Below are 27,445 nucleotides of genomic sequence, written 5' to 3' on the forward strand. Positions count from 1 at the left end.
GAGTTTTTCGATTTGGAAATGGTGAAATTTGCTTTGAGGGGGTGAGTGAGGGGGTGAGTGAGGGGTTTCGCAAGAGGGGTTTGTTTGTAATACATTTCAAGGAGCTGGTTAACTGCTAAGGGGGAGGAAGTGGGCATATTGGAGTGTTTGGTTGAGGGTATCGGTGGGGGGGGGGGGGTTGTGCAGGTTTTGCTTTGTAATGTTGTGTGTTTCAAATGTTAAAATGTTAAAAACTTGAATAAAAATATTTTTTTTAAAAACAAGTTATCGTAATATAGCTAACTGCACAGAAAACATTGATAATAAAGAACTCTGCAAGTGGTGGAAGGAAATGATGATCTCTGCTTAATTCAAATTGCTTACAGTTTCCAGCTTACTGATGTGATTTTTTCCAATAGAGAAGATTTGCAGGTTTACTAATGAATTCATATTTTCAAGATTGGTAATTCTGTTACTGTACAGACTGAGATCTTCCAGCTTAACCAGTTCATCCATGCCTTCAATCATCTCAATGTTATTAAAGGACAAATCTAAAAGAACAAAAAAAAACTGGCATTTGATATTTTCCAATTATGCTTTTTTCTCTCCTTTGTGTACAGTGTCAGCTTTCTAGTACTTTGTCCAGCTATTTATTGTGTGTGAATTTAGATAGTTACAGATCCGCACATTGTTAACCAGCAGGATTGCTTTTCACATTTGATTTTGCAACCTGCTTGCACCTAAACCATTGAGAAAGCAAAAAGCGCCAATAATCAAAGTAAAAATAAATTTAAAATTGCATTTCTCTTCTAAATTTTCCTTTTCCTCTCAGAAAGCATAATTCTGTGGTTTGCTTTAAAGGATGCCCTTCTTACCCAAGTGATCTTTTTGCATGAACCTGAGCATTGTTTGGGCTTCTCACTTTGGAGGACACTTTCTAGCAGGAAGTGGAGCCGTTGTCTTGATTCATTGAAACAGGTAGAAAGCACAGTGGTTAGCACAGTTGCTTCACAACTCCAGGGTCCCAGGTTCGATTCCTGGCTTGGGTCACTGTCTGTGCAGAGTCTGCACATTCCCGTGTCTGTGTGGGTTTCCTCCTGTTTCCTCCCACAGATCAAAGATGTACAAGTTAGGTGGATTGGCCATGATAAATTGCCCTTAGTATCCAAAAGGTTTAGATGAGGTAATGGTGATAGGATGGAGGTGTGGGCTTAAGTGTGGCGCTCTTTCCAAGGGTTGGTGCAGACTCAATGGGCCGAATAGCCTCTTTCTGCATTGTAAATTCTATGATTCTATTCCTTGACACAAGTCTGTTTTGCCCTGTAATTAGATCACATTAGGCTGTCAGCAAGGAGGTATGGGAAGGGCAGGAGGACCAGTGGAAGGGGGACTGGGGAAGGTGATACTGTTTGTGATAGCCATGTTGGCTGGGGTTTGTTACTGGGCTTTGGGGGGGGGGCTTATATTGTTTTGTTCTTGTTGAAACCTGACATATAAAATTATTGAAATTCTAAATGCCTCAATAAAATATTTTCTGAAAAACAAATTAGATCACAACTGATCTGTCATGTCCCTGGCTGAATATTATTTCTTTTAAAGCTAAAACATAGCTAAAGTAAAAGCTAAGATTATTTCTTCAGCACTTACCCAGCCACACCAGGTTGATCAACGTTTTCAGTCCCTCAATTTTTTCAATTACGTTATTGTCTAATTGGAGTTTGGTCAGTGATTTGAACCTCCACAGATTGTCAATCTTCAGTATATCTAAACCAGAGAGATCAGAGATTTTTGAACAATAAAAGTCACAATGACAAAATGAATTTCTCCACAAATATTTTCTTTGAGTGTCACAATCCCATTTGATGTTATAACTGGACGAGAAAATCCCAGAATGGAACCCTGGCTCAAAAGATTGCAACTTTGAAGTTTTTCTTGTAAAACATGGAGGAACAGAGTCACAGGAGCACTAACTAGCTTGAATAACAAGGAAACGAGTGGAACCGGTGGATAAACGAGCGTGAGAAAGAGTGAGATGGTGGGTGGAGCCAGGAGGATAAAGGAGCGTGAGAAAGAGCAAGACGGAGAGCAGAGCAGAAGGATAAAAGAATTTGAGAAAGAGCAAGACTGAGAGCAGAATGCTAGTTTGGAGCTCGTAATGTGACATCAGGATTCAAAAGTACCGGGGAGCAAGTGGAACTTGTCAGCGACGTTTTTACTATTTTTATCGCTTATAGTGTGTCAGGTCTATAATTTGTGGTCTCTAGTTTGTAAGGGCTATATTCTGTAGTAACGAGGACCTGGGAAAAGGGCCTGAGAGTAATTGATATCATCTGATTTTAAGTATCTTCCAAAAGATTTAATTTAAAAGGGATAATCCAGCTCTCATGGCTGGAGAGCTCAAAGCCATGGTGTGCTCCTCCTGTTCTACGTGTGAAGCCGCAAACATTTACAGTGCCTGGGACCAGCAAACATTCAGGAAGTGTCTAAGTGAAGCCCAGGTTTCAGAACTGGAGTGGTGGCTAGGGACATCCGCATGGTGGAGAGTATCGTGGATAGCACGTCACGTATAGAGAGGTGGTCATATCCCAAACTAAGACTACACAGGCAGGAAGGGAATGGGTCGCCACCAGGCAGTGCAGGAATCTCCTGTGGTCATTCCCCTAGAAAACAAAAATATACCACTTTAGATCCTGATGGGGTAATGGTCTCTCAGGTAAAGCAGCAACAGCCAAATTTGTTGCATCATGGTTGGCTCTGTTGCATAGGGGAGAAGTGAAAAGTGTGGGAATGCAGTAGTCATAGGGGATCCAATTGTAAATGAGATAGGTGTTTCTGAGACTCCAGGTTGCTATGTTGCCTCCCTAGTGCTTGGGTTAAGGGTGTCTCAGAAGGGGGAAGGTGAACGGCCAGTGGTTGTGGTACACATTGAGACAAATGACATAGGTTAAAAAAAAGGTGAGGTCCTGAAAACAAATATATGGAGTTACGAAGTAAGTTGAAAACGAAGATCTCAAAGGTAGTGATCTCAGGATTACTACCACTGTTGGTCAGAGTAGAATTAGCAGGATATGTCACATGAATATGTGGCTGAAGAGATGGTGCGAGGGGAAGAGTTTCAGATTCCTGGGATTTTGAGACCGGTTCTGAGGAAGGTAGAATGAGTGCAAACTGGATGGGTCACACCTGGGCAGGACTGGGAGTGAAGGAAATCTCATTGAAACACAGAAAATTCCAACAGAACTAGACAGGGTAGATGCAGGAAGGATGTTCCAGATGGCGGGGGTGTCCAGAACCAGGGGTCACAGTGTAAGGATATGGGATAAACCATTTAGGACTGAGACAAGGAGAAATATCTTCACCTAAATATTGGTGAGCCTGTGGAATTTACTACCACAGAAAGCAGTTGAAGCCAAAACATTGTATGTTTTCAAGAAGGAGTAAGGTATAGCTCTTAGGGGCAAAGTGGGAACATGTTACTGAGTTGAGACTTCCGGTGGCCATGGAGTGAGTGGTTGCACATTAGTTGCTCCTGACAAAGGTTGGATTCTTTGGTCCTTTTCGCCTGATTTGCAGGGTGTTATGCAGGTGAAAAACGTAGGAACATTGAAAACTAGTGATTATCTAAGGCCTATCAAACGGGGAGTGCAACAAACAAAGGCTAACAGTCTGACCAGGAGGACTCTCGAGGTGCGACAGGGGAAAAGATGGCGCAGAGCTCTGTGGTGTCATTGCCCACACAACGGTCAACGGAGCAACTAGTGGAGTTTTTGATGGCTGAATTCCCACAAGAGGATGATAGCCTCAGAAGACTTGGCTAAGGTGGCAGAACCGATCCGGGCTGCCCTAAATCGAGTGGAGCAGAGGCTGGAGGCACATAATGCATCACTCCAGAAGGTGGAGGAATCGATTGCTGATCACAAAGGTAGTTTGGCCTGGTTGGAGGCAGAAATTTTGTTGATGGGCAGAGTGCCAGAAGAAGTTGAGGGAGAAAGTGGACGACCTGGAAAATCGCTCAAGGAGGCAAAATCCCAGGATCATGGGCTGCTTGAAGGGATTGAGGGAAGCCCCAAAGTATGTGGCTAGGATGTTTTAGAAACTGCTGGGGAGAGAGTCTTTCACCAACCTCCTGAAGTGGGTCAGGCACACAGATCGCTGAGGAGAAAACCGAAAGCGGGAGAGCTGCTGAGGACGATCATTGTGTGTCTACATTGATACCTGGATAAGGAGTAGATCCTATGTTGGGGAAAGGAGATGAGAGAGTGCACCTGTGAAGGGCATGTGGTTTGCATCTATTAGGACCTGGGAGCAGAGCTGGTCAAGCAGCGGGGCCAGGTTCAATAGGGTCAAGGGGGCCATATCAGGAATAAAGTGAGGTTTTGGGTGCTGTGCCCTGCTCCTTTGTGGGTCACATATGAAGGACAGGAACACTATTTTGATACGCCAGAGCAGGCTGTAAGTTCCTAAGAGACCATGGACTGGGGGACCTCTGAGAACAAAGGAGAATAAGTGGATTCACCTGTGGAACAGACTAGAGGTGCTGTAATTAGGGAAGTAGGGGAGCTGTTTACGCTCATGCCGGGTTATTATGTTTGACTTTGTTTATATTGCCTATTGGGTTTAGTTAGTTATTTGCGTTAAGGCAGAAATATTGTAACTTCTTACTCTCCCAACGTTGGGAGCCACCCCAGCCATACCAGAGCAGGCTGGGTCACTGCGGCTCACACTACCCACTAATAAGCCAGTGGATGGACCTCCTGACTCTGGAGCTATTAAAACACAGAGACGTCATCAAGCTCGAAATGATGGCAACAGTGTGGTAGCGGTTGCCGACACCCAGCCCCCTTCAAGGTGGTACTAGAAATGACAGAGCAATGATTGAAGGCACAAGAGGCGACAATCAGAGACAAGGGGAAAGCAGCAATCGACCCGAATGACCAAATCGCCACCTTGGAGACAGAAATGACAAGGTTGGTAGCGATACAAGGGAAACTGAGGGGAATATTGAGGACCAGGAAAACCAGTCACGCTGCTAAAACCTCCGCATCGAAGGTCTACTGGGGGTGGAGGGTAACCGGAGATAGGAACCCCACGGCATATCTGGATGCTGGGTAAGCTGGTTGGGTGGGAGAGCTTTCCAAAACCACTGGAAAAAGACAGAACCCACAGATCACTCAGGGCAAAGCCTAAAGCAGAACAACCAAAGGCCATCATAGTGTAACTTCGCTGGTATCAGGATCGGGAGAAGCTTCTAAACTGGGCAAGGCGCACAGAGTCCTGCCAATGAGAAGGCCAGTTGATCCAAGAGTACCAGGGCATTGGGGCAGACCTGGCCAAGCACCACGCTGAACTTAGCGCAGCCAAGGCGGCCCTTCACAAGAATGGGGTGCCGTTTGGAATGCTGTACCCAGCCAAACTGTGGGTAATCTTCCATGGGGAGAAGTACGACTTCGCTGCAGCGGCCGAGGCAGACGGGTTCATGCACAGACCCGGGCTGGGAAGGCAGTGGCAACAGTAGAAACAAACTCCGTGCAAAGGAGAGAAAACGACAAATGCGTGAGACGAGCAAATGCCTCGCTTTCAACCTAACTTCGAGTCCCAGGAAGGAAGGGGTGAGAACAATAAGGTGCAGCGACAGGTGAGGGAAAAAAGGCAAGGGTGAGAATAGGGATTACGCCCAGGGGAGGGAGTGCCACCGCACTAGCAAGCAAGCCAGCCTTGGAAGTACGGGCGGTGGGGAAAGGGGGGGGGGGGCACGGCACAGCTGCCAACAGGGAGCAAGGAGGGAATACCTGGCAGAAGGGAGGGGGTAAGCTAGACAATGGGGGGGGGTGGGGGAGGTCAGGAGTGGGGAAGGGAGGCCCATAGGGGCATGGAGGGGGGGTTCAGAAGAGGTGGACAGACCTAAGAGAGGGAATCGGGGGTGGAGGTATAGAATACTGGCTATGATAGCTCGCACATGGCAACAGCACAAACAACTATGCCAGGAATGACCATTTTGGCGGATCACCAAACAAAGTGAAACCTCAGAGTGCAAGGGCATATCCACATGGAGTAAATGGCAATGTAGGCCATCTTGGATGCTACCTGGAAAAAGGGAAACCCTGGAGTGCTGGGGCACATTAACATGTAAGTATGGTTGACCCAGCAGGAGCGGGGGGTTAACAGAGCCCCCCCCCCCCCCCCCATCAGGATAGTCACCTGGAACATCAGCGAACTTAACGGCAGTGAAAATATCCAGAGTCTTTGCCCATCTGAAAAGTATGAGGGCTGATGTTATCTTCCTCTGAGAGACAAACCCGGGGAAAAGGACCGACTACAGGTAAGAAAAACCTGGTTGGGTCAGATGTACCAATTGTCATGTGAGAGTGCCTTTAAGAATTGGATGTTTCAGAAATGTACCTTTAAGAAATGAGGCTGATCATATTACTGAAGTGATGTCACGGGGGGAGCTGAGCTCACTTCCGCTTTTTGGGAGTCTTAGTTTCAGTTTGAAGAAAGTTTGGGTGTGGCTGTGAGCTGCATTGTTGGTGATCTCTGCCATGAAGGACTATCTCTTAATGCTTTGGTGAAATCGGAATTGTAAAAAGGTCTCAGTATTGAATATAAATCTAATGTGCTTCTGTTTGAAGGATTTGTTAAGTCTTTGGATGTGTAAAGGAACAGTTTACAGGATTAGGTAGTGTTGTATTATTTTTGGGGTTATCTTTGAAGTAAGGGGTGTTAAGAGATCCAATGTTTATTTAAAAGGTTAATTTGAATTCATGGAATAAACATTGTTCTGTTTTAAAAACCACATTTCCATAATTGTAATATTATACCTGGGGAACAAGCCGTGTGCTTCAAAAGCAACAATCCATTAAAGGTGGGGGTTGGTTGAACTCCATGACACATTTTGGGGTTCTGAAAACAGCTCTCCCGTAACACAATCGTGTGACAGGACAAGGGCAAATGGGTCAGTCATACTGCTAAACAAAAGGACAACCTTCACAGCGACAAAGACGGTTACGAAGCCATCGGAACAGTACGTCATGGATAATGGTGTCCTTGTAAACGTGTACACTCCCAACTTGGATGACGTGGAATTCCTGAAAAAACCTATGGGCGGGATTCTCCGTCAGCCAATGCCGAAATCGGGGCATGCAATTGGGCGGAGAATAGCTTCCGATAGCAAAATACGGCAGGCGCCAGTTTGACGCCAAATCGTGATGCTCCATCACCTCGAAAACAGCGTCAATACGATGCACATCGTGCGTATGTTAAACACCGTTTGCATATCATTAGTGGGCCCACCCTTGATTCACCACCACCAATGGGCGAGTTCCCGACTGCGCGGTCCACCTGTGTTCTCAGAAATTGTGAACCTGGCATGGTGGCTGCTGAGAGAGGGAGGGCATACGGACAGTGTCCAACACCACCATACTTCACTGACAGTCGTTCCATTGGCCAGGGGGCTTCTGCCAGGGCTGGGGAGAGTAGTAGGGGGTGGCCAGGAGGTGGACTGTGGGGTCGGGGTGGACAGGTATGGAACACCATTACCACAGCCTGCAAGGCAGCCATGCAGCTGCGCATGCCACTGACAGCCTGTTTTAAACCTGGTTCCCCGGGTCGTATAGGTGAACACACCCCCCCGGTGCTTCCAGGGCTAGTAGGAGCACAACACTCCGCAATCGTAATCTCCGACAATCCTTCACACTCCGTGGATGTGAAGTTGGAGAAGAGCAGGGAGATCATTGACAGACTGGACATGCCAGTGGTGGGGGAAGATGGAAGACAAGTCCAGGAAGCACCATTGGAAATGAAGCACCATTAAAACGGAGGGAAGTCATGGAGAGTATTAACTCCATACAGGCAGAGAAGGTGGTGGGACCAGATGGATTCCCAGCGAACTTGTACAAAACATTTGCGCCATCACTGGCCCCGCACCTGCAGGAGATGCTTGCAGATTTGCTAGTAAGGAGTACTGTGCCACCCACGCTAGCCCAAGCCTCAATATCGCTGATACCCAAAAAAGACAAAGACCCGACGGAATGCGGGTGCTACAGACTCATCTCACTCATAAACACTGATGCAAAGATCCTGGTGAAGGTCCTGGCGAGATGGCTGGAGAGCTGCGTTTCAGAGGTAGTGCCGGAGGATAAGACAGGCTTTGTCAAGGACAGGCGACGAACAGCGAACATCAGGGGCCTGCTGAACGTGATAATAGCCCCATCTGGGGAGAGAACACCAGTGATCGGGGGGGGGGGGGGATAAAGGGCTGAGAGCCAAAGTGGAGGACCTGGAGAACATGTCACGGCGGCAGAATCTTCAGATTATGGGGCTGGCTTCGGGGCTGAAGGGCACGAGGCCGACGGATTACTTTTCGGGGATGTTTGCTAAATTGTCAGGGGAGGAGGAGAACACCTCCCTCTTTGAGTTGGATAAAGCTCATGGGTCACTTTGGCCAAAGCCAAAGGCGAATGATCCACCAAGACCTGTGATAGTCTGTTTTCACTGCTATCAGATGAAGGAGAAGGTCTTGAGATGGCCAAACAGAATCAGGAAGTGAGGTGGCTAGGCTCTGGTATTCATAAATACCAGGATGTCATGGTAGAGCTGAGAAGAAGGCAGGCGGCTTTTAACAGGATGAAGGCAGCACTTTACAAGGGTGACGTACAGTTCGGGTGATCTACATGGCGAAGCTGACAGTTGCTTATACTCCAAGGACCATTTCTATGAGATGGCGGAGGAAGTGGAGCCATTCGTGAGGGCTGAAGGACTGGGACTGATGGGGGTTTGGACTTTGACTTCTTACGTTGTGGTTCAGAGGAGATGGTTTGGGGACAGTGGTTTGGCGTTTAACATGTTTGGTTGTTTAGAAGGGTTGGGTGTGGGGGTGTTTCTATGTTGGCTTTTGTGTTAGGTATGTGTTGGTAGAAGCTCTGGCGGGGGCCACCTCGCTAGCAAACTTAAGTTGAATGGTGAAGGGGAGCGAGGTGAGGCAGGGCTGCGATATGCTGAGCCTGTATGGATAGGTTTCTCCTGGCCTAGGAGGTGTGAACAGTGGGGGGATGTGGAGCATGCAGAGAGAGGAGCGTTTTCGGTTTCGAAAGGAAGTGGTTGGGGGGATTCCGGTGGTGTTGGGGGAAGGGTAGTTGTTTGACGATGAATAAGGGCAGGGCTTGGTCCCATTTGTGGGGTGGGGCCGGGGGCCATTTTGGGTAGGAAGGGGCCTAAGAAGCTGGCGGGGGCGTGGGGGGGGGGGGGGGGGGTTTAGGTATGCCCCGAGGGGTGGTCTTGGCTGTTGGGAAGGGGGTGCGGGGGGGGGGGGGGTGAGAGACCCTCAGTCTGAATGGTAACGTGGAACGTGCGGGCATCGGGTGTACGAATGAAGCGGACAAGATTCTTTTTGTATTTAAAGAGCTTGCGAGTCGATGTGCTGCTGCTGCAGGAGACCTACCTGAGAGTGAAGGACCAGGTTAGGCTTTGGAAGGGCTGGGTGAGCTATGTGTTGCACTCAGAGCTATGTTAGCAGGGCTGCTGGGTAGCGGTACTGGTGGGTAAGAGAGGTAGGTTTTGGATGGAGAAGGTGGTGGCAGATCAGGGGGCAGATTCGTTATAACAATGGGCACTTTGGAAGAGAGGTTTGTGGTGTTGGTTAGAGTATATTTCCCAGATTGGGATGATGTAGGGTTTAGGAAGAAGATATTGGCGGCCATCCCGAGCCTGGATACACATCAGTAAATTTTAAGTGGAGATTTAACAGTATTGCATCCGAAGATGGAATGATCTAAGCCGTGCTCGTTGGCCCCATCAGGGGGTAGATTTTGGCAGCATTCACAAAGGAGATGGGGGAAGCGGAACCGTGGCAGTTCTAACACCCAGGGGTGGAGAGTATTCTTTTTTTTCGCCACTGCATAATGTACATCTAAGGATTGATTTCTTGGTTATGGGGAGGTTGTTGTTGTCAGGGATGAGGAAAGCGGAATACTCGGTGATCGTTATTTCAGATCATGCTCCTCACTTGGTGTATGTGGTCTTGGAAAAAGGGCCTGCTCAGAGACCAGCATGGAGGATGGTTGTGGGCTGCTTGCAGGTCAGGGTTTTGGTGGGAGCATAGCAAAGATGATTGATGATTATGTGGGGTTCAATAAAAATGGGGAGGACTCACCGTTGGTGATATGGGAGGCGCTGAAGGCAGTGCAAAGGGGCAAGATCTTCTCATATAAGATGCAGGTGGATAGGGAGGCAAGAGAAGAGTGGCAGTGGCGGGTGGACAAAATTTTGGAAGTTGATGGGAAGCATGCGGAAGATCCCACTCCGAACATTTGGCCAGTAGAAAGGAACTGCAGTCGCAGTTTGCCATTTTGTCCACAAGGAAAGCGGTAAGCCAGTTGAGGCAGGCAAAGGGTGTGGTGTACAAGTGCGAGGAGAAGGCCAGTTGCTTGCTGGCGGGACAGCTCTTCCTGCAGGCAGTCTCCTGGGAGATTATGCAGCTTCGGGATGGGATGAGAGAACTGATGTCTGTGCCGGAGAAGGTAAAAAGGGCATTTGAGGAGTTTTATAAGAAGTTGTATAGGTCGGAGCCATGCGGGGGAAGGATCAGATAAGAAATGCTTTTGGAGGGGCTTGAGTGTCCCACAGTAGAAGAGGAGGATAGGGCAGGGTTGGAGGAGCCAGTGGGGATTGTGGAGGTTCAGATGGCGGTAGGGCAAATGCAAATGGGTAAAGCTTCAGGGCCATATGGATTCCCAGTGAAATTTAATAAGAAGATTTTGGACAGGCTGGCGCTGCTGTTGGTGGAAATGTTTGAGGATGCGCATGCTGCTTTTCCGGTGCAGGATGGCTATTAGATCGCAACCATTATATATGCGAGGGTGCATTCTCCGGCAATCAACTGCAAATTGTTTATCAATGCACCTTCAGTAATTATACCACAAATAATCAATATTGTGTTTATCAAGATCACTGGTGCAGATCCAAAACATACTTCGGTAGTCAAGCTGAAGATTATGTACATCTTTGAAATCAATTCCCTCCAACTGGGCTATCTGTCCAGCCCTCCCTGATGGCCCCTGTTTCTTTACTGCCTCTTCAAGCATTTCATCATCAATGACACTGGGCGCAATTGTTTTATACAGTCGGTTCATTTTGAATGGTTGTATTCACTTAAAAAGAAGAAAATATTTTTAAAAATATTGGCAGAAGAAACATTCAATTTTAGTTTCACATAGTAATGAACAGACTGCAAATGCCTGGTGCTGCTGCAACCATCAGCAGTTGTTGCACAGAACAGACTCATCTTTCTCTGTAAAGAAACAAAAGGAAAAGGTGACTTGTCCTCGGCTACTCTCATACACCCATCAGTGGATAATTGCACAGTCCCCTTTGCAGACGTGTTTCTCCATTTGCTTGTGGATTGAATTGTGATTCGTGATTTTTTTGAAAATGAGGCAAGAAACAGACGAAAATTACAAGGAGTTTAAAAGCTGCTTTAAGTTTTCACTAAAAACATCAATTAAATTTGTCAGCTTTTAATTCCCTGAGTTATCTTGGTTAGAGGGTCGAAAGATACGTTTTTTGTGACTGCCTTTCTGTTGAATACTTACAAGCAATCACTGTTTTTTTTAAATTTAGAGTGCCCAATTCTTTTCTTTCCAATTAAGGGGCAAACAGGTAAACAGTACCTGTTTAAAAAAGGAGGTACGCAGAAAGCAGGAAATTATAGGCCAGTGAGTTTAACTTCGGTAATAGGGAAGATGCTGGAATCTATCATCAAGGAAGAAATTGCGAGGCATCTGGATAGAAATTGTCCCATTGGGCAGACGCAGCATGGGTTCGTAAAAGGCAGGTCATGCCTAACTAATTTAGTGGAATTTTTTGAGGACATTACCAGTGCAGTAGATAACAGGGAGCCGATGGATGTGGTATATCTGGATTTCCAGAAAGCCTTTGACAAGGTGCCACACAAAAGGTTGCTGCATAAGATAAAGATGCATGGCATTAAGGGTAAAGTAGTAGCATGGATAGAGGATTGGTTAATTAATAGAAAGCAAAGAGTTGGGATAAATGGGTGTTTCTCTGGTTGGCAATCAGTAGCTAGTGGTGTCCCTCAGGGATCCGTGTTGGGCCCACAATTGTTCACAATTTACATTGATGATTTGGAGTTGGGGACCAAGGGCAATGTGTCCAAGTTTGCAGATGACACTAAGATGAGTGGTAAAGCGAAAAGTGCAGAGGATACTGGAAGTCTGCAGAGGGATTTGGATAGGTTAAGTGAATGGGCTCGGGTCTGGCAGATGGAATACAATGTTGACAAATGTGAGGTTATCCATTTTGGTAGGAATAACAGCAAACGGGATTATTATTTAAACGATAAAATATTAAAGCATGCCGCTGTTCAGAGAGACTTGGGTGTGCTAGTGCATGAGTCACAGAAGGTTGGTTTACAAGTGCAACAGGTGATTAAGAAGGCAAATGGAATTTTGTCCTTCATTGCTAGAGGGATGGAGTTTAAGACTAGGGAGGTTATGTTGCAATTGTATAAGGTGTTAGTGCGGCCACACCTGGAGTATTGTGTTCAGTTTTGGTCTCCTTACTTGAGAAAGGACGTACTGGCGCTGGAGGGTGTGCAGAGGAGATTCACTAGGTTAATCCCAGAGCTGAAGGGGTTGGATTATGAGGAGAGGTTGAGTAGACTGGGACTGTACTCGTTGGAATTTAGAAGGATGAGGGGGGATCTTATAGAAACATTTAAAATTATGAAGGGAATAGATAGGATAGATGCGGGCAGGTTGTTTCCACTGGCGGGTGACAGCAGAACTAGGGGGCATAGCCTCAAAATAAGGGGAAGTAGATTTAGAACTGAGTTTAGGAGGAACTTCTTCACCCAAAGGGTTGTGAATCTATGGAATTCCTTGCCCAGTGAAGCAGTTGAGGCTCCTTCATTACATGTTTTTAAGGTAAAGATAGATAGTTTTTTGAAGAATAAAGGGATTAAGGGTTATGGTGTTCGGGCCGGAAAGTGGAGCTGAGTCCACAAAAGATCAGCCATGATCTAATTGAATGGCGGAGCAGGCTCGAGGGGCCAGATGGCCTACTCCTGCTCCTAGTTCTTATGTTCTTATGTTAATTACGCATGGCCAATCCACCCCATCCTGCACACCTTTGGGTTGTGGGGGTGAGACCTACGCAGACACAGGGAGAATGTGCAAACTCCATACAGACACTGACCTGGGGCTGGGATCAACCCAGATCCAAGTATTCACTGGTTTGGATGATAACTGCACCATGTACCGTAGCACTGAAACAAATGCAAAATATTTCAGTTGCTGGCTATCTGAAATAAAAACAGAAATTCTGGAAATGAAAATCTGGTAAGTCAGATAACAACTAATCTGGGTTTTTTTGTCGCTACAAACTCTGCTTGGCCTGCTGAGTATTTCCAACATTTCCTTTCTTTTTTAAACATAGTACTGATCTGTACAAACCAGGGAGAATTGAAGAATTAAAACCAACAAACAGTGGAATGTCAACTTTTGAAACAGGATTATTGACAGTATGACTAATATCAAATGAAAATCAGAATATAAGACTGTAATAATACATTGAAGAGTTAAGATTACATCATAAATTTTATTATATTGTATACCGTGTCCATAAATTTATTTCTCAGCCAAACTGATTGGAGTAATTAACACAAATCACAGGATACAGTCAACTGGAAATTAATCCTTCACCTTTGAAAACTTTTTGTTTAACAAGCAATGTTTCTAATGGCACTGGATACACAGCACAAGACTACAAGGTAGCACCTTTTAAAAAAAAACCTAGGCACTTCGGAGCGGGAGATGCAGACAAAAAAGGATGCCAAATTCAAAGGAGTTATTCAAAAGGATAACAAAATTCTTGGTCAAAGAGATGAGTTTCTTAAAGGAGGTGGGTTTAGGGATGGAATTGGACAATCTGAATTCCCCTCTGCGTACCCGAACACTGATGGAATCGGTGCAGTGCTTCTTCAACAAGACAACCAAGCAGACTGGGTTCCAGTAGCTTAAGCGTCCAGAGCGATGACCGCCACAGAGTGCAGGTATGCACAAATTGAAAAAGAGTGTCTTGGGCTGATCACAGGCATCACAAAATTTCACGACTATGTGTACGGGCTTCCTACGTTCATTGTAGAAATGGATCACAGACCACGAGTAAATATAATTGAAAAAAACCTCAATGATATAACTCCTCGCCTGCTACGAATGATGATGAAGTTGAGGAGGTATGACTTCACATAGTATACACTCCAGGAAAGGACCTCATCATAGCTGACACACTGCCTAGATCTATCAATACTGAAAGCTCACCTCCTGAAGCCACTGACGATACTGAAGCTCAACAAGGAAACTCTTCCGGCATCTGACGCAAAGTTGCAGCAAATTTGTCTAGAGACACAAAAAGATGCAACCTTGCTCCGAGTAATACATCATCTCCAGCATGGTTGACCAAAGGGACACTGTCAACCGTTCCAAAACATACAGACAGAACTGACTGTAGTGGATGGACTGTTACTCAGAAATGACCAGATCGTCATTCCGCGAACTCTCAGGTCAGAGATGCTCAGCAAGATTCACGAGGGTCATCTTGGGATCAAGAAATGCAAGAGAAGAGCACGGCAGGCTGTATATTGGCCTGGGATAAATAAAGAGTTAACCGATATGGTAATGATGTGTGCCACGTGTCAAAAACATCAACCGGCACAATGTAAGGAGACACTCCAGTAGCATGAGATAACTGCGTTACCGTAGAAAAAAGTAGGAATCCATTTGTTCCATGCTGTAGGTAGAGACTATGTTCTCATCATAGACTACTACTCCAATTTTCCTGAAGTGATGAAACTTCCAGATCTCACTTCCTCATCAGTAATTTAGGCATTTTCGAGACATGGGATTCCACAAACGGTTATGTTTGGTAATGGTCCTTGCTTTGTGAGCTGGGAGTGGACAGAGTTCGCCAAACAATACAATTTTAACCATATCGCCTCGAGTCCACACTTTCCTCAGTCAAATGGCAAAGTTGAGAAGGGTGTGCACATTATAAAGCAACTGATAAGCAAGACGAATGATTCGCAATCCGACTTTACTTGGCTTTGCTTTCCTATAGAGCCTCACCATTAAGCTCAGGGCTGTCTCCAGCTCAAATGCTTTTCAATCGTGATATGAAAACAATGTTACCCACGTTACAAATCAGCAATCCAGATCAATCCTGTGGATGGAGTAAGATCAAACAACAACGCAACAAACAACAACAGTATTATTATCTAAATGTGATTCCATTGAAACCACTCACAAAAGATGATATTCTTTGACATCCAGAAGGAGGATGGTTTAAGACTGCCACAGTAATCAGACAAACAGCGCCACGTTCATATATTTTTAATTCTGCAGAGGATGTACTGTTTCGACGGAATTGACGAGACCTATTAAAAATACAAATTCCTCAAACTGTATTTCCTACGTTGAATTTGCATGACTCACTTACCCAGCAGGACTTGAATATCAAAAAACCTGCTGACATTGATCAGGACATTAAAACCTCAACTACTCCAAGTCAACCGAGAAGATCAAGCAGAAGAAGACGGAAACCCAATTGTTTAAATTTGTGAACTTTGAACTGATTGATTCATTGGCTCTGCAAAATGCATTACAAACTACATCGTTTCTGTATGTACAATTTTCTTTACACCATATAGAAAACATGTGACACAAAAAAGGGGGATGTAGTGATCTATATATATATACATATACACATATGAAGGGTTAATGTATAGTCAGTACAGTCAGAAGATCACTAGAGGGTAACACAAACAGGGAGTATAAACAAAAGCTCAATCTGTTTTCCCGCTCTCTTCGGATGTGTTGTGGCAAGAGAATAGAAGTGTATAGTTAGATCAGAGTGCAAAGTATTATATTCATAGTTAACCTAATTCTATCTTGTTTAATTTAACTACTAGTAAAAGTATTGAAAAATCAAACTCACCAGTTAATTGATTAGTTACTCAATAAATTATTTGTTATCACTGGACGACTTTGCGTATTCATCATCACCAAAGTTAAGTCCATCTCGGCATAATCAAATGAGTAACATATATTACTCCACACCTATGTTCCTATAATTAACATCTACCACAGGACCTGTAAGTTGAAAACTTAATCAATGGAGAAATAACTGAGATTTCAAATCTATAGTGGGCAGAATCGACTTACCTTCGCAGTTGTGGTAGTTTTTATCTGTTCGGAATTAACCAGTGTATTCCGAAGCGAACTTGGCTTGGCCCAGCTTCATTCGGTTGCTAGGATAAACATCACGTGCCTGTGGCCTGCTCTCTTTCCCTTCCCACGAACAGCACTATCATCGGATGGATTTCGCACCGGTTTAATTAATAACTCCTCTTAGTATCATGTGTTACAGGAATTTTGTTTTTTTTTTAAACACGCGTCTTAAAAGATCGTCCCGATGATGAGGTGGCGGACAAATAATTACACAACGGTCTCAAAGAACAAACTTGATTCAAGGTTTGATTGACATATCGGTTGACCAATCACTACATGGAATTAGGCATAACAGAGATCCGGACCAATCAGGGTGAAGGAGGGGCGGGCACACGCTCAGGCTATCAAGCTCGGCTGAGGCGCAGTCGACGTCACCCGCATCCATTGGATATTTGAGGAGGAAGCGTCAAGATGGAGTTCTTCATTGGGAATCCGTACAGTACTCCTGTAGGGCAATGTGTAGGTGAGTGTGTTACACCTCATAGTCCACCTCAACATATATAGTCTAGGGCCCTTTGTGACCGTTCACTTTATTCCTGAAGTCCATTCAGCATTTTTGTTGTTTACAAAACGTTCTCATTAGAGAGCTATGCCAATGTCCCGGCATTTAATTTGCTTCAGGGTGTTTCTTGATTTAGTTTTTTTTTATTTTTTAAATAACGAGGAAAGCAATCATTTAAGTTATTAGAAGAGTGATTTGTGTGAAATATTTTTTTCAGGTGACGCATGGTGTAGGGTGAAGGTTCCGCCCCAAAATATGATTGTTTATATTACTGCATTGTCATTGGAAAGTTGTGCGGCCAAGGTGTTTAAAATTTTTTTTTTTACAAATGTATGTATTCACCTACACACGCCTTGGAATTTAGGCGCAATCAGATTGCCCCAATCGCCTTGGTCCTGCTTGTCCCTGACACCAGCTTGAACCGTCTGTGTCAATGCATTCATTTCGTTGTTTTGATTTTATCCTTCCAGTAATGTCAGCTTTATGGCAAACGAAAACAAAGAGAGAATGTGTCACTTTAGAAACAACTTAAACGCTTATCTGAGGTTTGAATCGCAATTTGTGATTCGTTCGCTCCCAATCCTGATGCAAAATGTTTTGGATGACACGCGTTTGCATGATTTGACTGGATATAAACTAAAGAGCAGATCCAAAGAACCTGAAGCAAAGATGACTGTACCTATCACGGTGACCTGTTTTGGCTGGTTGCTCAAGAGTACCACCAACTTGCCAAGTGAATTTTGATGAGTACCGCAAGTCAGACTACAGACTAAGTATAATTATTTTTTCTTCCCCCAAAGTGAAACATTAAAATCTTTAAATAATACAAAATGATGATTTGCTGCTTTTTTATGATCAGTAGATAATGGATCTTAATGTAGTTTAAAGGGTATGATTATTGTAGATCTTGTTTTTTTTAATGTGTCTAAATTAAGGATTTGTGGACCTTAATGCAGCTGTTATTTTACACCGAGTAAGACTTTTAAAAATAATCTTTATCTTTAAACAGATCATCTTTTTTCTTGTTAGTCTTCCTCTGTTGTGCACAATACCTAATTGAAATTTTAAGCATGCTAATTTACTGAAACATTGCTTAGCAGAGATCCAACAAAAAAACAATTTAAAAGGCTACAATTTCAACCAGTCATTTATTGTTTCTGCCCTAATTAAATATATAGCTATGTAAGTGTAAAGCAAACAATTTATTCTTAATGTACAAAACTTGCTAATAAATTATTGCTCAAAATGAAAAGGAATATTTTCTGCTCAAAAGCATAACATCACTCAAAATTTTTTAAAGTACTCAATTTTTTTTTGCAATTTAGCATGGCCCATTCACCTACCCTGTGTATCTTTGGGTTGTGGGTGTGAGACCCAAACAAACACTGAGAGAATGTGCAAACTCGAAACAGACAGTAGGCTGGGATCAAACCCAGGTCCTCAGTGCTTTGAGGCAGCAGTGATAACCACTGTGCTGCTGTGCTGCCCAACATTACTCGATATTAAGCATGAATTATCATTGAGCTGGCAATCATCTTCAAAGACAGCAAAATTGCTGATTTGAGAAATGGGAGATTCCCATTGGTGGAGCTTGTGGAAAAGTTGTTTGTCAAAGTTGTTTTTCTCATGGCTGTGCTTAATAGAGTCCTGTACGTATTCTTGATTCCCTTGAGGTTGTGCAGTTAACTTATCTAAACTTGATATTAGCACCAGATACCAAAAAGGACCTAGAAGTGACATTTTTATTTGATGTTTACCGGAGTACAAAAGTGTACTGAAAAAGACCCAAAATAGCTCATGGAAGCGATTCAGCTTCCAGTGTCTGCTTTTCCACGTTGAACAGTTATACTTTTTTTTTAAAATAATTTCCCCGGGTTGCTGCTGCTATTGCCCAAGATACCTATCTTTGAGCCAGGAAGTCCAGAAAAGGCTGCCATCGTTTATAGAACCTTTGTATTGATCCTCTCGGGGCAAATTTGACCCTTTCCAATTTTATAAATCCCGCCATGTCACTGATCCAGGTTTCCACACTTGGGGGCCTCGCATCCTTCCACTGTAGCAGAATCCTTCGTCGGGCTACTAGGGACGCAAAGGCCAGGACACCGGCCTCTTTCGCCTCCTGCACTCCCGGCTCTACCGCAACTCCAAAAATCGCGAGTCCCCACCCTGGTTTGACCCTGGATCCAACCACCCTCGACACCGTCCCCGCCACCCCCTTCCAGAATTCTTCCAGTGCTGGGCATGCCCAGAACATATGGTCGTGGTTCGCTGGACTCCCCGAACATCTGGTGCACCTGTCCTCACCCCCAAAGAATCTACTCATCCTAGTCCCGGACATGTGGGCCCGGTGCAGCACCTTAAATTGGAGGAGACTAAGCCTCGCACATGAGGAGGAAGAGTTGACTCTCTCCAAGGCATCCGCCCAAGTCCCGTCCTCTATCTGCTCCCCGAGTTCCTCCTCCCATTTAGCCTTCAGCTCTTCCACTGACGACTCCTCCACCTCCTGCATTACCTTATAGATGTCAGACACCTTCCCCTCTCCGACCCACACCCCCGAAAGCACTCTGTCTATCGTCCCCCGCAAGGGCAGCAGAGGGAATCCCTCTACCTGTCGCCTAGCAAACGCCTTTACCTGCAAGTGAACAGTTATACTTTTAATATTTTATATCACTTCCAATAGGAACGTTATGTATTTGATCATCTGTTTCTACACCACAAATGAATTAACTTTCATTTACATAGTTCCTCTTGCGATCTTGGTAAATAAACTCCCATTGCAATGGAAGAAATTCAGAAATCCATCCACACACAGCAAGGTCACACAAAACAGCAATTGAGATAATTACCAGATGATAATGTTTTAGTTGCCCTGGTTGTGGTATAAATGTTGAATGGGATAATGTGAAGTGTGTGACTGCTTTGCTTCAAACGAGTACCTTGGGCTCTTTCAAGCCCACTTGAAAGGACGGACAGGGTATCTGATTACGGTTTCATCCAGAAACTGGTACTTCCTCAGGTCTGAAGTTTATACATGTGAATAACTTGGATTTTGTGTTCAAGTGGGACTTGAATCCATGACCTTCCGGCTCAGAAGTAAAAGCTAGTTTTGTGCTGCATCCAAGGGCTTCAATTCATTTCTTAATGAAGTATAGTTGCCTGCAAATGATCACAAGTTTAACTTTATTAGTACTTTAAACTAAACAATGTGAAGCTGCTGTGCCTGGACAGAACACAAGAGGTGGGGTTTTCTGGCTTCTTTATGGTGGCACCACCCTAGTGTCAATTGTACACACCACCAATTGTATATGGGCAAGCTGAATTAAATCTGTTGATAGTCAGATTTTCACAAAAAAATTGCTGTTTTTTTTTAAAACTCCTTTGGTCCTGTGACGTATGGTAACCACGGTGACTGCATATAGTTTCCCAGGATAGTATGATTGTTATTTCCAAGGGTGACTGTATTTTAAAAAGTCAAGTTATGACTGCTGCCATAGTATTATGTAACACATTTTATCCAGTCAGTTTGTAGTTAGAGACACTTGGATTTCATAAGTGAAAGAATTTAAATCAAATGCTTTTACATTTTTTTGGAAGATGACTTCTGGTGCAGTGATTTGCTGCTTGTTTAACTGTTGATTTTGTAGTTAACATGTTTTAACTTGCAGTAACAGCATCATAATTATCATACACTTTTTAAACTGAACAACCTTGTTGAGGAGACTGGGGAGTTGTTGCCAGATTAGAGCAATGATTTTCAAACTTTTTTTTTCCAGCACCAACATTTGCCAACAGGCTGACCTTCATGATCCATACCATGTTTGCTTTCCCAGTCTATCCTGAGTCAAGGCAATATTTAGGACACTAAAGTTTTCTTGCCCTAGGTAAGGGAGGGAAGAAAAAAATATCTAGTTTTCCTGTTCATAATCACTATGCAGTAGCTCCTGGTGCATTGAATTTATGTCAGCATAGAGTGAGGACAGGATCAGACATGCACAGCTGTGATGACCTCCTACCTATGAAAATTCACTGTCCAGGGGTTACACATGAGAGATACTGGAATTTTTATATGAATAATAAATCCTTGTGGGGAGGACATTATGTATACGTTCAATGAATGACCTATTTTCATTGGGTGCTATCTGTCTTGGGCGCCGTGTGCTTACATTGTCTCTTGTCAAATCCAGGAATAAAAATAACAAGACTCCCAGGAAGCAGAGGAGAGCCTCAGCTACTTGTTGGATATTTTCCAGTTTCGCCGGACTCCTCCGACTCCATGGCAACAACCTTGGCTGGTCCCATCAGCCCCCAGTCTAAATTTTTAGAAATTTAGACTGGCTTTAATTTAACTGCATGCAGCCTAATTACTGGATCCCAAACGACCTCTTTTAAACTGATTTAGTTTGACAGAGATATAAACATCAGGCAAAGACATTGAATTAGCAAATAATACTAAAGTTTATTCAACACAAGCAAAATGAAACGACCAAAGACTAATCAATCTTATTCAATGAACTAATACTTAGCAACTAACAAGTAAGAGAAAACAAAGTTAAAGTATAGTTATCAACAAAACCCCACAGATTTCACACCTTCATATGGGGGCATGGTAGAATAGCGGTTAGCACTGTTGCTTCACTTTTCCAGGGTCCCAGGCTCTATTCACAGCTTGGGTTCCCGTCTGTGTGGAGTCTGCACGTTCTCCCTGTGTCTGCGTGGTTTCTTCCGGGTGCTCCATTTTCCTCCCACAAGTCCCGAAAGACATGCTTGTTAGGTGAATTGGACATTCTGGATTCTCGCTCTGCGTACCCGAACAGCCACCAGAATATGGCGACTAGGGGCTTTTCACAGAAACCTTTGCAGTGTTAATGTAAACCTAATTGTGACAATAAAGATTATTATTAATCATCAATTCAGAAGAAATTAAAATCAACCTCAACCCTTCACACCAACAAGTGTTCACATCTGCCTTCAAAGAACACTGCACTTTCAAAAGTAGGCTTACATTAAAACTGCAATGAAGTTACTGTGAAAAGCCCCTAGTCACCACAAGGGGCTGGTTTAGCTCACTGGGCTAAATCTCTGGCATTTCAAGCAGGCCAGCAGCACGGTTCGATTCCCGTACCAGCCTCCCCGGACAGCCGCCGGAATGTGGCGACTAGGGACTTTTCACAGTAACTTCATTGAAGCCTACTCGTGACAATAAGCGATTTTCGCTTCATTTCGTTTTCATTCCGGCACCTGTTTGAGTACACAGAATGAGAATTCAGAATGTCCAAATTACCTGACAGCACATCTTTTGAGACTAGTGGGAGAAAACCGGAGCATCCGGAGGAAACCCACGCTGACACGGGGAGAATCTGCAGACTCCACATAGACAGTGACCCAGCCAGGAATCGAACCTGGGACCCTGGTGCTGTGAAGCCGCAGTGCTAACCACTGTGCTACCGTGTTGCACTAGGATCCAAGATGATAGGAATTTGCTGTTGTTCCAGTAATACTACCACAATCTCTGCAATGAATCTTCTCTCCTTCTCTCCTTCTCTCCTTCTCTCCTTCTCTCCTTCTCTCCTTCTCTCCTTCTCTCCTTCTCTCCTTCTCTCCTTCTCTCCTTCTCTCCTTCTCTCCTTCTCTCTCCTTTCTCCCCTTTCTTCACATGTGTACAAAAGATGGTTCCCATTTTATACCTAACAAGATCTGTTGCCCTTGGTCCATGTTGTTAGAAATGGCAAATTGGTCAAGTGTTGCATGGGTTAATTGAATTGGTTCTGGCTAACTGCACACATTGCCCTACCAATTGGTTGTTTCAGGATCTACTCCACAAACATGCCACTAATCAGACCAGAACTGGATCACTGTGTTCTTAACAGGTTTCAGGACTCTTGTTTACCTTCTTCTAATAAGACTCGAGTGTCCGGTTGATTAGAGGTGTTGAAAATACAACTTTATTGGTAATTATTTGCTTTAATACACATGCAAAAGAACTGAATCAAAATTTAGAAACAAAATATCAAACAATACATGACAAAGAAAATCATTAAACAAAAAAGCATTAAAAAATCAAACGGATAGATGATTCAGGACGGCAGGAATAAAGACCTTGGCCATGAGGTCTTGCTTTCAGAGATCCTTGTTGATGGTCCAATCCTTAATTTACTCTCATTGGTTTTTAATTCTTAGCTGAGATCTCCTGACTTTGTTCAAATGGATGTCTATTACGTGGAGGATGATTTATTCATCAAACATTGTCCATTACTTAAGATTGACTGGTGTCCATCAAAGTTAGTTCAGTGTCTACTTGCACAGCCTCATGAAAATAGGTTTCTGATGCAACCGCTAGCCGTAGACCTTGCTGTAACTAATTAGTTGATACATTCTTATTGCTAAATGCACTGAAATGTTATAGTCTATTCATTATCTGAAACATTCACTGAAACAATGTATACATTTCCACAGACAAGACACTAGAATTCAATAGTTGATTCATTGTCTAAAACAATGACTGTATTTTCAGTAAAGCTATGTTTAATAATTTCACTCTTTAGCTATGAATTCAATTAGCACCTAACACCATGAATAAATCAATAATCTATCAATAGGCCAAGACTGTAGATTTCTTTCTCACAGTTTCTGTTACAGAACTTTAGGTTTCAAACTTTGAATCTTAACGTAGGAATATTAGTAGAAAATACGGAAATATAATCTGAATCTTATTTATTTGATTAATTATATAACCTTCAATTAGTGTAATTAACATACTTGTAATACAATTATCTGTTACCAGTGATTTATTCACAGTACTACATTAGTTAGCTTGTAGTAAAAGGTTAGCAACATCAACATGGCTTCTTCATAGCCCATATGCTAATAAAATGTGGCCTTTTAGATAAAATGGTCAGGTTAAGCAAGCACACTAAATCCTGCTAAGGTAAAATCTAAAATTACACTAGCGTACAGTGAATTTGTTAATGCCTCGTATATGTTATGACCAGGCGGGAAAAGGATGAGCTGGCTTCCCTCTTTTCAATCCCCGTGGTTGGTCACAACACAGGTTTAAGTTCCTTTTTCAAACATATTTAACTATTTGAGCTGGCTCTTTATTGTTCACAATGGACAAGATTTAATAATAATAACCTTTTTTATTAGTGTCACACGTAGGCTTACATTAACACTGCAATAAAGTTATTGTGAAAATCCCCGAGTTGCCACACTATGGAGCCTGTTCGGGAACACTGAGAAAGAATTCAGAATGTCCAATTTGCCTAACAAGCACACCTTTCGGGACTTGTGGGCGGAAACCGGAGTACCCAGAGGAAACCCACACAGACACTGGGAGAGCGTGCAGACTCCACACAGACAGAGAGCCTAGCCGGGAATTGAACCCAGGTCCCTGGCATTGTGAAGCAGCAATGCTGTGCTACCATGCCCCCCTCCCCCAATTGAGTCAAAGAGCAAATTTATTAACTGCCAAACCCGAGGGGAAGAAATAATAAAAATGTGACATCGCACACACATACCGATATCAGAAATAAGGGAACTTTCACTGCGCCGAGGACCCAGGTTTGATACCAGCCCTGGGTCACTGTCCATGTGGAGTTTGCACATTCTCGCTGTGTCTGCATGGGTCTCACAAATTGACCCTTAATTGGGGGGGGGGGGGGGGAAGGGAATTTGGCACTTTACATTTTTTAAAAAAGAGGAAAGTTATTTCAAATTTTTTTTAAAGTGTCCTCTGTGCTTGATGCATAGACTTTAAATGCTGCGGTTGATTTAGATTAACTGGTGGCGTGGATGGGTTCTATGGTAGATTTCTAATAAAGTTGGCTACCAAGAGAGGTAGAGGGCAGCAGCTTTTCACTTTGTTTTCTCTGCTGAAAAAGTTCTTGCAATAGCTTTGCAGTGGTTGATGGTCCTGCCCTGAAATACTTCATCAATTATGTATTTCATTGGGTTTTGAGTAAGCCTCTCTGTGGCAGTCATTATTTCAATATCCACTCTTTGCATTTTAATGTCTGTTCCTTAATGGCCAATTTTGATTTGGTTTATGAAGAAATGTCTCTCTTCACAGTCCCTGAGGGTGATTTGTTTGCTTTCCATTTTCACTTTGGAAGGTGGCCTTGCACTGTTAAGTAGTTTGTTCTGAGTCATTTCATGCCTAAAAATCATAAAGGAAAATGCTTTATGACAACATAGATCCAGACTATAGGCTTGTTCTGATGAATGCATGCTACCCTTGCAATTTTATAGGTTAAAATTGGAGCTGAGGTAGAGGTTAGTCTCTTGAGCTAGAGTAAAAATTGTTGTTTTGCTGGGTTTCATTTGATTAAAATCAGAAATTCCACTGATGCTACAAAGCACGATTTACACCGGCACAAAAAATGGCTACCAAAGTATTCCAACATCCTTTTAATGTAATTTTTATTCACCCTGCCTCATGGTACTACAGTATACATAGAAAAAGGAGGAGGAGAAGGCTATTCGGCCCTTCCAGCCTGCTCTGCCATTCATTATGATCATGACTGATTATTCAACTTAATAGTCTGTTCCTGCGCCCCATATCGTTTGATTCCTTTTGCCCCAAGAGCTATACCTAACTCTGCCTTGAAAACATATAATGTTACCACTTGTACAGCTGTCAATCATGTGCATCCTTACTTCCTGTTGAACTAATTTTTGACATACAGTAGTTTGATTTGAAGAGCTGAACAAAACTTGCAAAACATGACTAATGGTAACTAAGATTTTTTTTTATTCATTTATGGGATTTGGGCATTGCTGGTTAGGCCAGCATTTATTGCCCATCCATAGTTGCCCTTCGGAAGGTGGTTGGTGAGTTGCCTTCTTGAACTGTTGCAGTCCTTGAGGTATAGGAACGCCCACTGTGCTTTTTAGGGAGGGAGTTCCAGGATGTTGCCCCACCGGTAGTGAAGGAGTGGTGATATATTTCCAAGTTGGGGTGGTGAGTGACTTCGAGGGGAACCTCCAGGTGGTGGGGTTCCCAGGTATCTGCTACGCTTGTCCATCTAGATGGTAGTGGTCGTGGGTTGGGAAGGTGTTGTCTAAGGAACCTTGGTGAGTTACTGCAGTGCATCTTGTAGATGGTACACATAGCTGCCACTGGTCGGTGGAAGGTTTGAATGTTTGTGGAGGTGGAGTGTTGCTCTGTTTATTTGCTATAAATATGGCAGTCAATATGGTCGCCTTCCTTAATCCTAATTATGTTTACTTTCAGAGTCGCCAGGTATCTCTTGATACGGCCACAAGGTTCAAACTGAATACCGATCAAAGAGCCAATACACCAGTTAGTTCAAAGTCAATACTATTTATTTACACACACAGTAAGATCTACTCATGCACAAAATACCACAAACTAAACTATCTCGAACGCTAACCCCTATACTTAACTTCGGGTGCCCACTTAGTCAGAGGAACAATGGCCGTTGTTCGGATCTGAGGCTGTTGGGTTCGAAGAGATACAGGAGAACAGCTAAGGTCGTCCGTCTGGTAGCGAGCGTTGACCTTGAATTTACTTTCTTCTGGTGATGCTGGTGGATGGTTCTCTCCGTTTGAGAGCCAAATCCAAGAGAGCAAATCTCTCGTGGGGGGTTCCTTCTAATACTTGGAGGGGCTTTGCGCACTTTTAGGCGGGCCTTAAACTTGGCCCCAATTAATTGGGCAGCTTCTCGATCATTGTCATCGATCTAAACCAATAAAGGGGTGGGTGCCCTAATGGCTGGGCGTGTCTTACGGCCACCTAAACCGAAAGTGTCTTTCGGTTGGGGTACTGGCGCCGGGATGTCTGCGACAGTATCAGCTACCTGAGTGTTAGTCCTTTTGTTCCTCTGAGATGTGTCTCCTGCAACATAATCACATCTGCCTTTGGAGCCTGCAACTGCGCGAACACACGTGCCCTTTTAACTGGCCCATTTAGTCCCCTGACATTCCAAGTGATCAGCCTGGTTGGGGGGACACAATGTCCCGTCGTCTCTCTCTCTCCTCCCCCCCCCCCCATTGTTGGCTCGCCTCTTGGCCGCCTCCAACCCCGACCTCCCTTCCATTACCTACTCCAGATCCCGCCCCCCCACGTCAGCAGAATAACTCCTCCCCCCGCCCCCCAGCAACATCCCCCGATAACCCCACCCTTGCCATCTACTGGCTGTATTCTGCCCCCCCTCCACCTGACTCCCTTGACTAGCCAATCTGCTAGCCCGGTGACTCATCGCTCCGACGCCCACTTGTCTTACTCCCATTGTTTCCCCGACCTCATCCCCCCCCACTCCTCAGCACACCGTCCCCCACTCCAACCCACTGGAGCAGTCTCACTAAAATGGGAAAGATCAAACAAGATGTAAACATCAAACCGCACCGCAAGGCTGCTCCAGGTACAGTACAGTTCCAGCTGTGTACACAGAAAAGTGTTAACACACGTCCCTTTCTGAGCATTAATAAAATAACACTGCAATAACTCGGTACCCGTATATCACCCATCCGAAACAAATATAAAAACCATGTTACAATACATGCTCCAGCGCACCCAGAGAGCCCAACAAAAGGTACCCACCACAGCAGGGGAAAAAAGCAACAAAAAAGGAAGGGAGGGAGGGGGGGGGGGAGAGGAGATCCCCTCCCCACACCCCCCACAGGCAAAAGCTGCCCACAAAAAATACAC

At 44.1% G+C, this 27,445-nt stretch overlaps 2 protein-coding genes across 11 annotated transcripts in view; one reads left to right on the forward strand and one right to left on the reverse strand.

Moving 5' to 3' along the window:
- Positions 1-16,503, reverse strand: part of drc3 (dynein regulatory complex subunit 3) — a 107,140-nt gene extending 90,637 nt beyond the window's left edge. The window contains exons 1-5 of one of the 2 annotated variants that reach the window (XM_038820599.1): positions 16,212-16,503; positions 13,189-13,294; positions 10,946-11,123; positions 1,627-1,743; positions 364-530 (exon numbers count right to left, since the gene is read on the reverse strand). In XM_038820599.1, coding sequence (XP_038676527.1) covers positions 364-530; positions 1,627-1,743; positions 10,946-11,105 — 444 coding nt within the window. In that variant the 5' untranslated portion in view covers positions 11,106-11,123; positions 13,189-13,294; positions 16,212-16,503. The remainder of the gene's footprint in view (positions 1-363; positions 531-1,626; positions 1,744-10,945; positions 11,124-13,188; positions 13,295-16,211) is intronic. The other variant, XM_038820598.1, reaches the window with a different exon arrangement.
- A 15-nt stretch (positions 16,504-16,518) lies between these two features.
- Positions 16,519-27,445, forward strand: part of LOC119978749 (TOM1-like protein 2) — a 130,989-nt gene continuing 120,062 nt past the window's right edge. For 7 of the 9 annotated variants that reach the window (XM_038820592.1, XM_038820589.1, XM_038820596.1 and 4 more), the window contains exon 1: positions 16,519-16,740. In XM_038820592.1, coding sequence (XP_038676520.1) covers positions 16,689-16,740 — 52 coding nt within the window. In that variant the 5' untranslated portion in view covers positions 16,519-16,688. Of the gene's footprint in view, positions 16,741-17,249; positions 17,553-27,445 lie in introns of all 9 variants that reach the window. The other 2 variants (XM_038820595.1, XM_038820593.1) reach the window with 2 other exon arrangements.

Source organism: Scyliorhinus canicula, chromosome 15, assembly GCF_902713615.1.
Source record: "Scyliorhinus canicula chromosome 15, sScyCan1.1, whole genome shotgun sequence".
NCBI classification, from domain to species: Eukaryota; Metazoa; Chordata; class Chondrichthyes; order Carcharhiniformes; family Scyliorhinidae; genus Scyliorhinus; species Scyliorhinus canicula.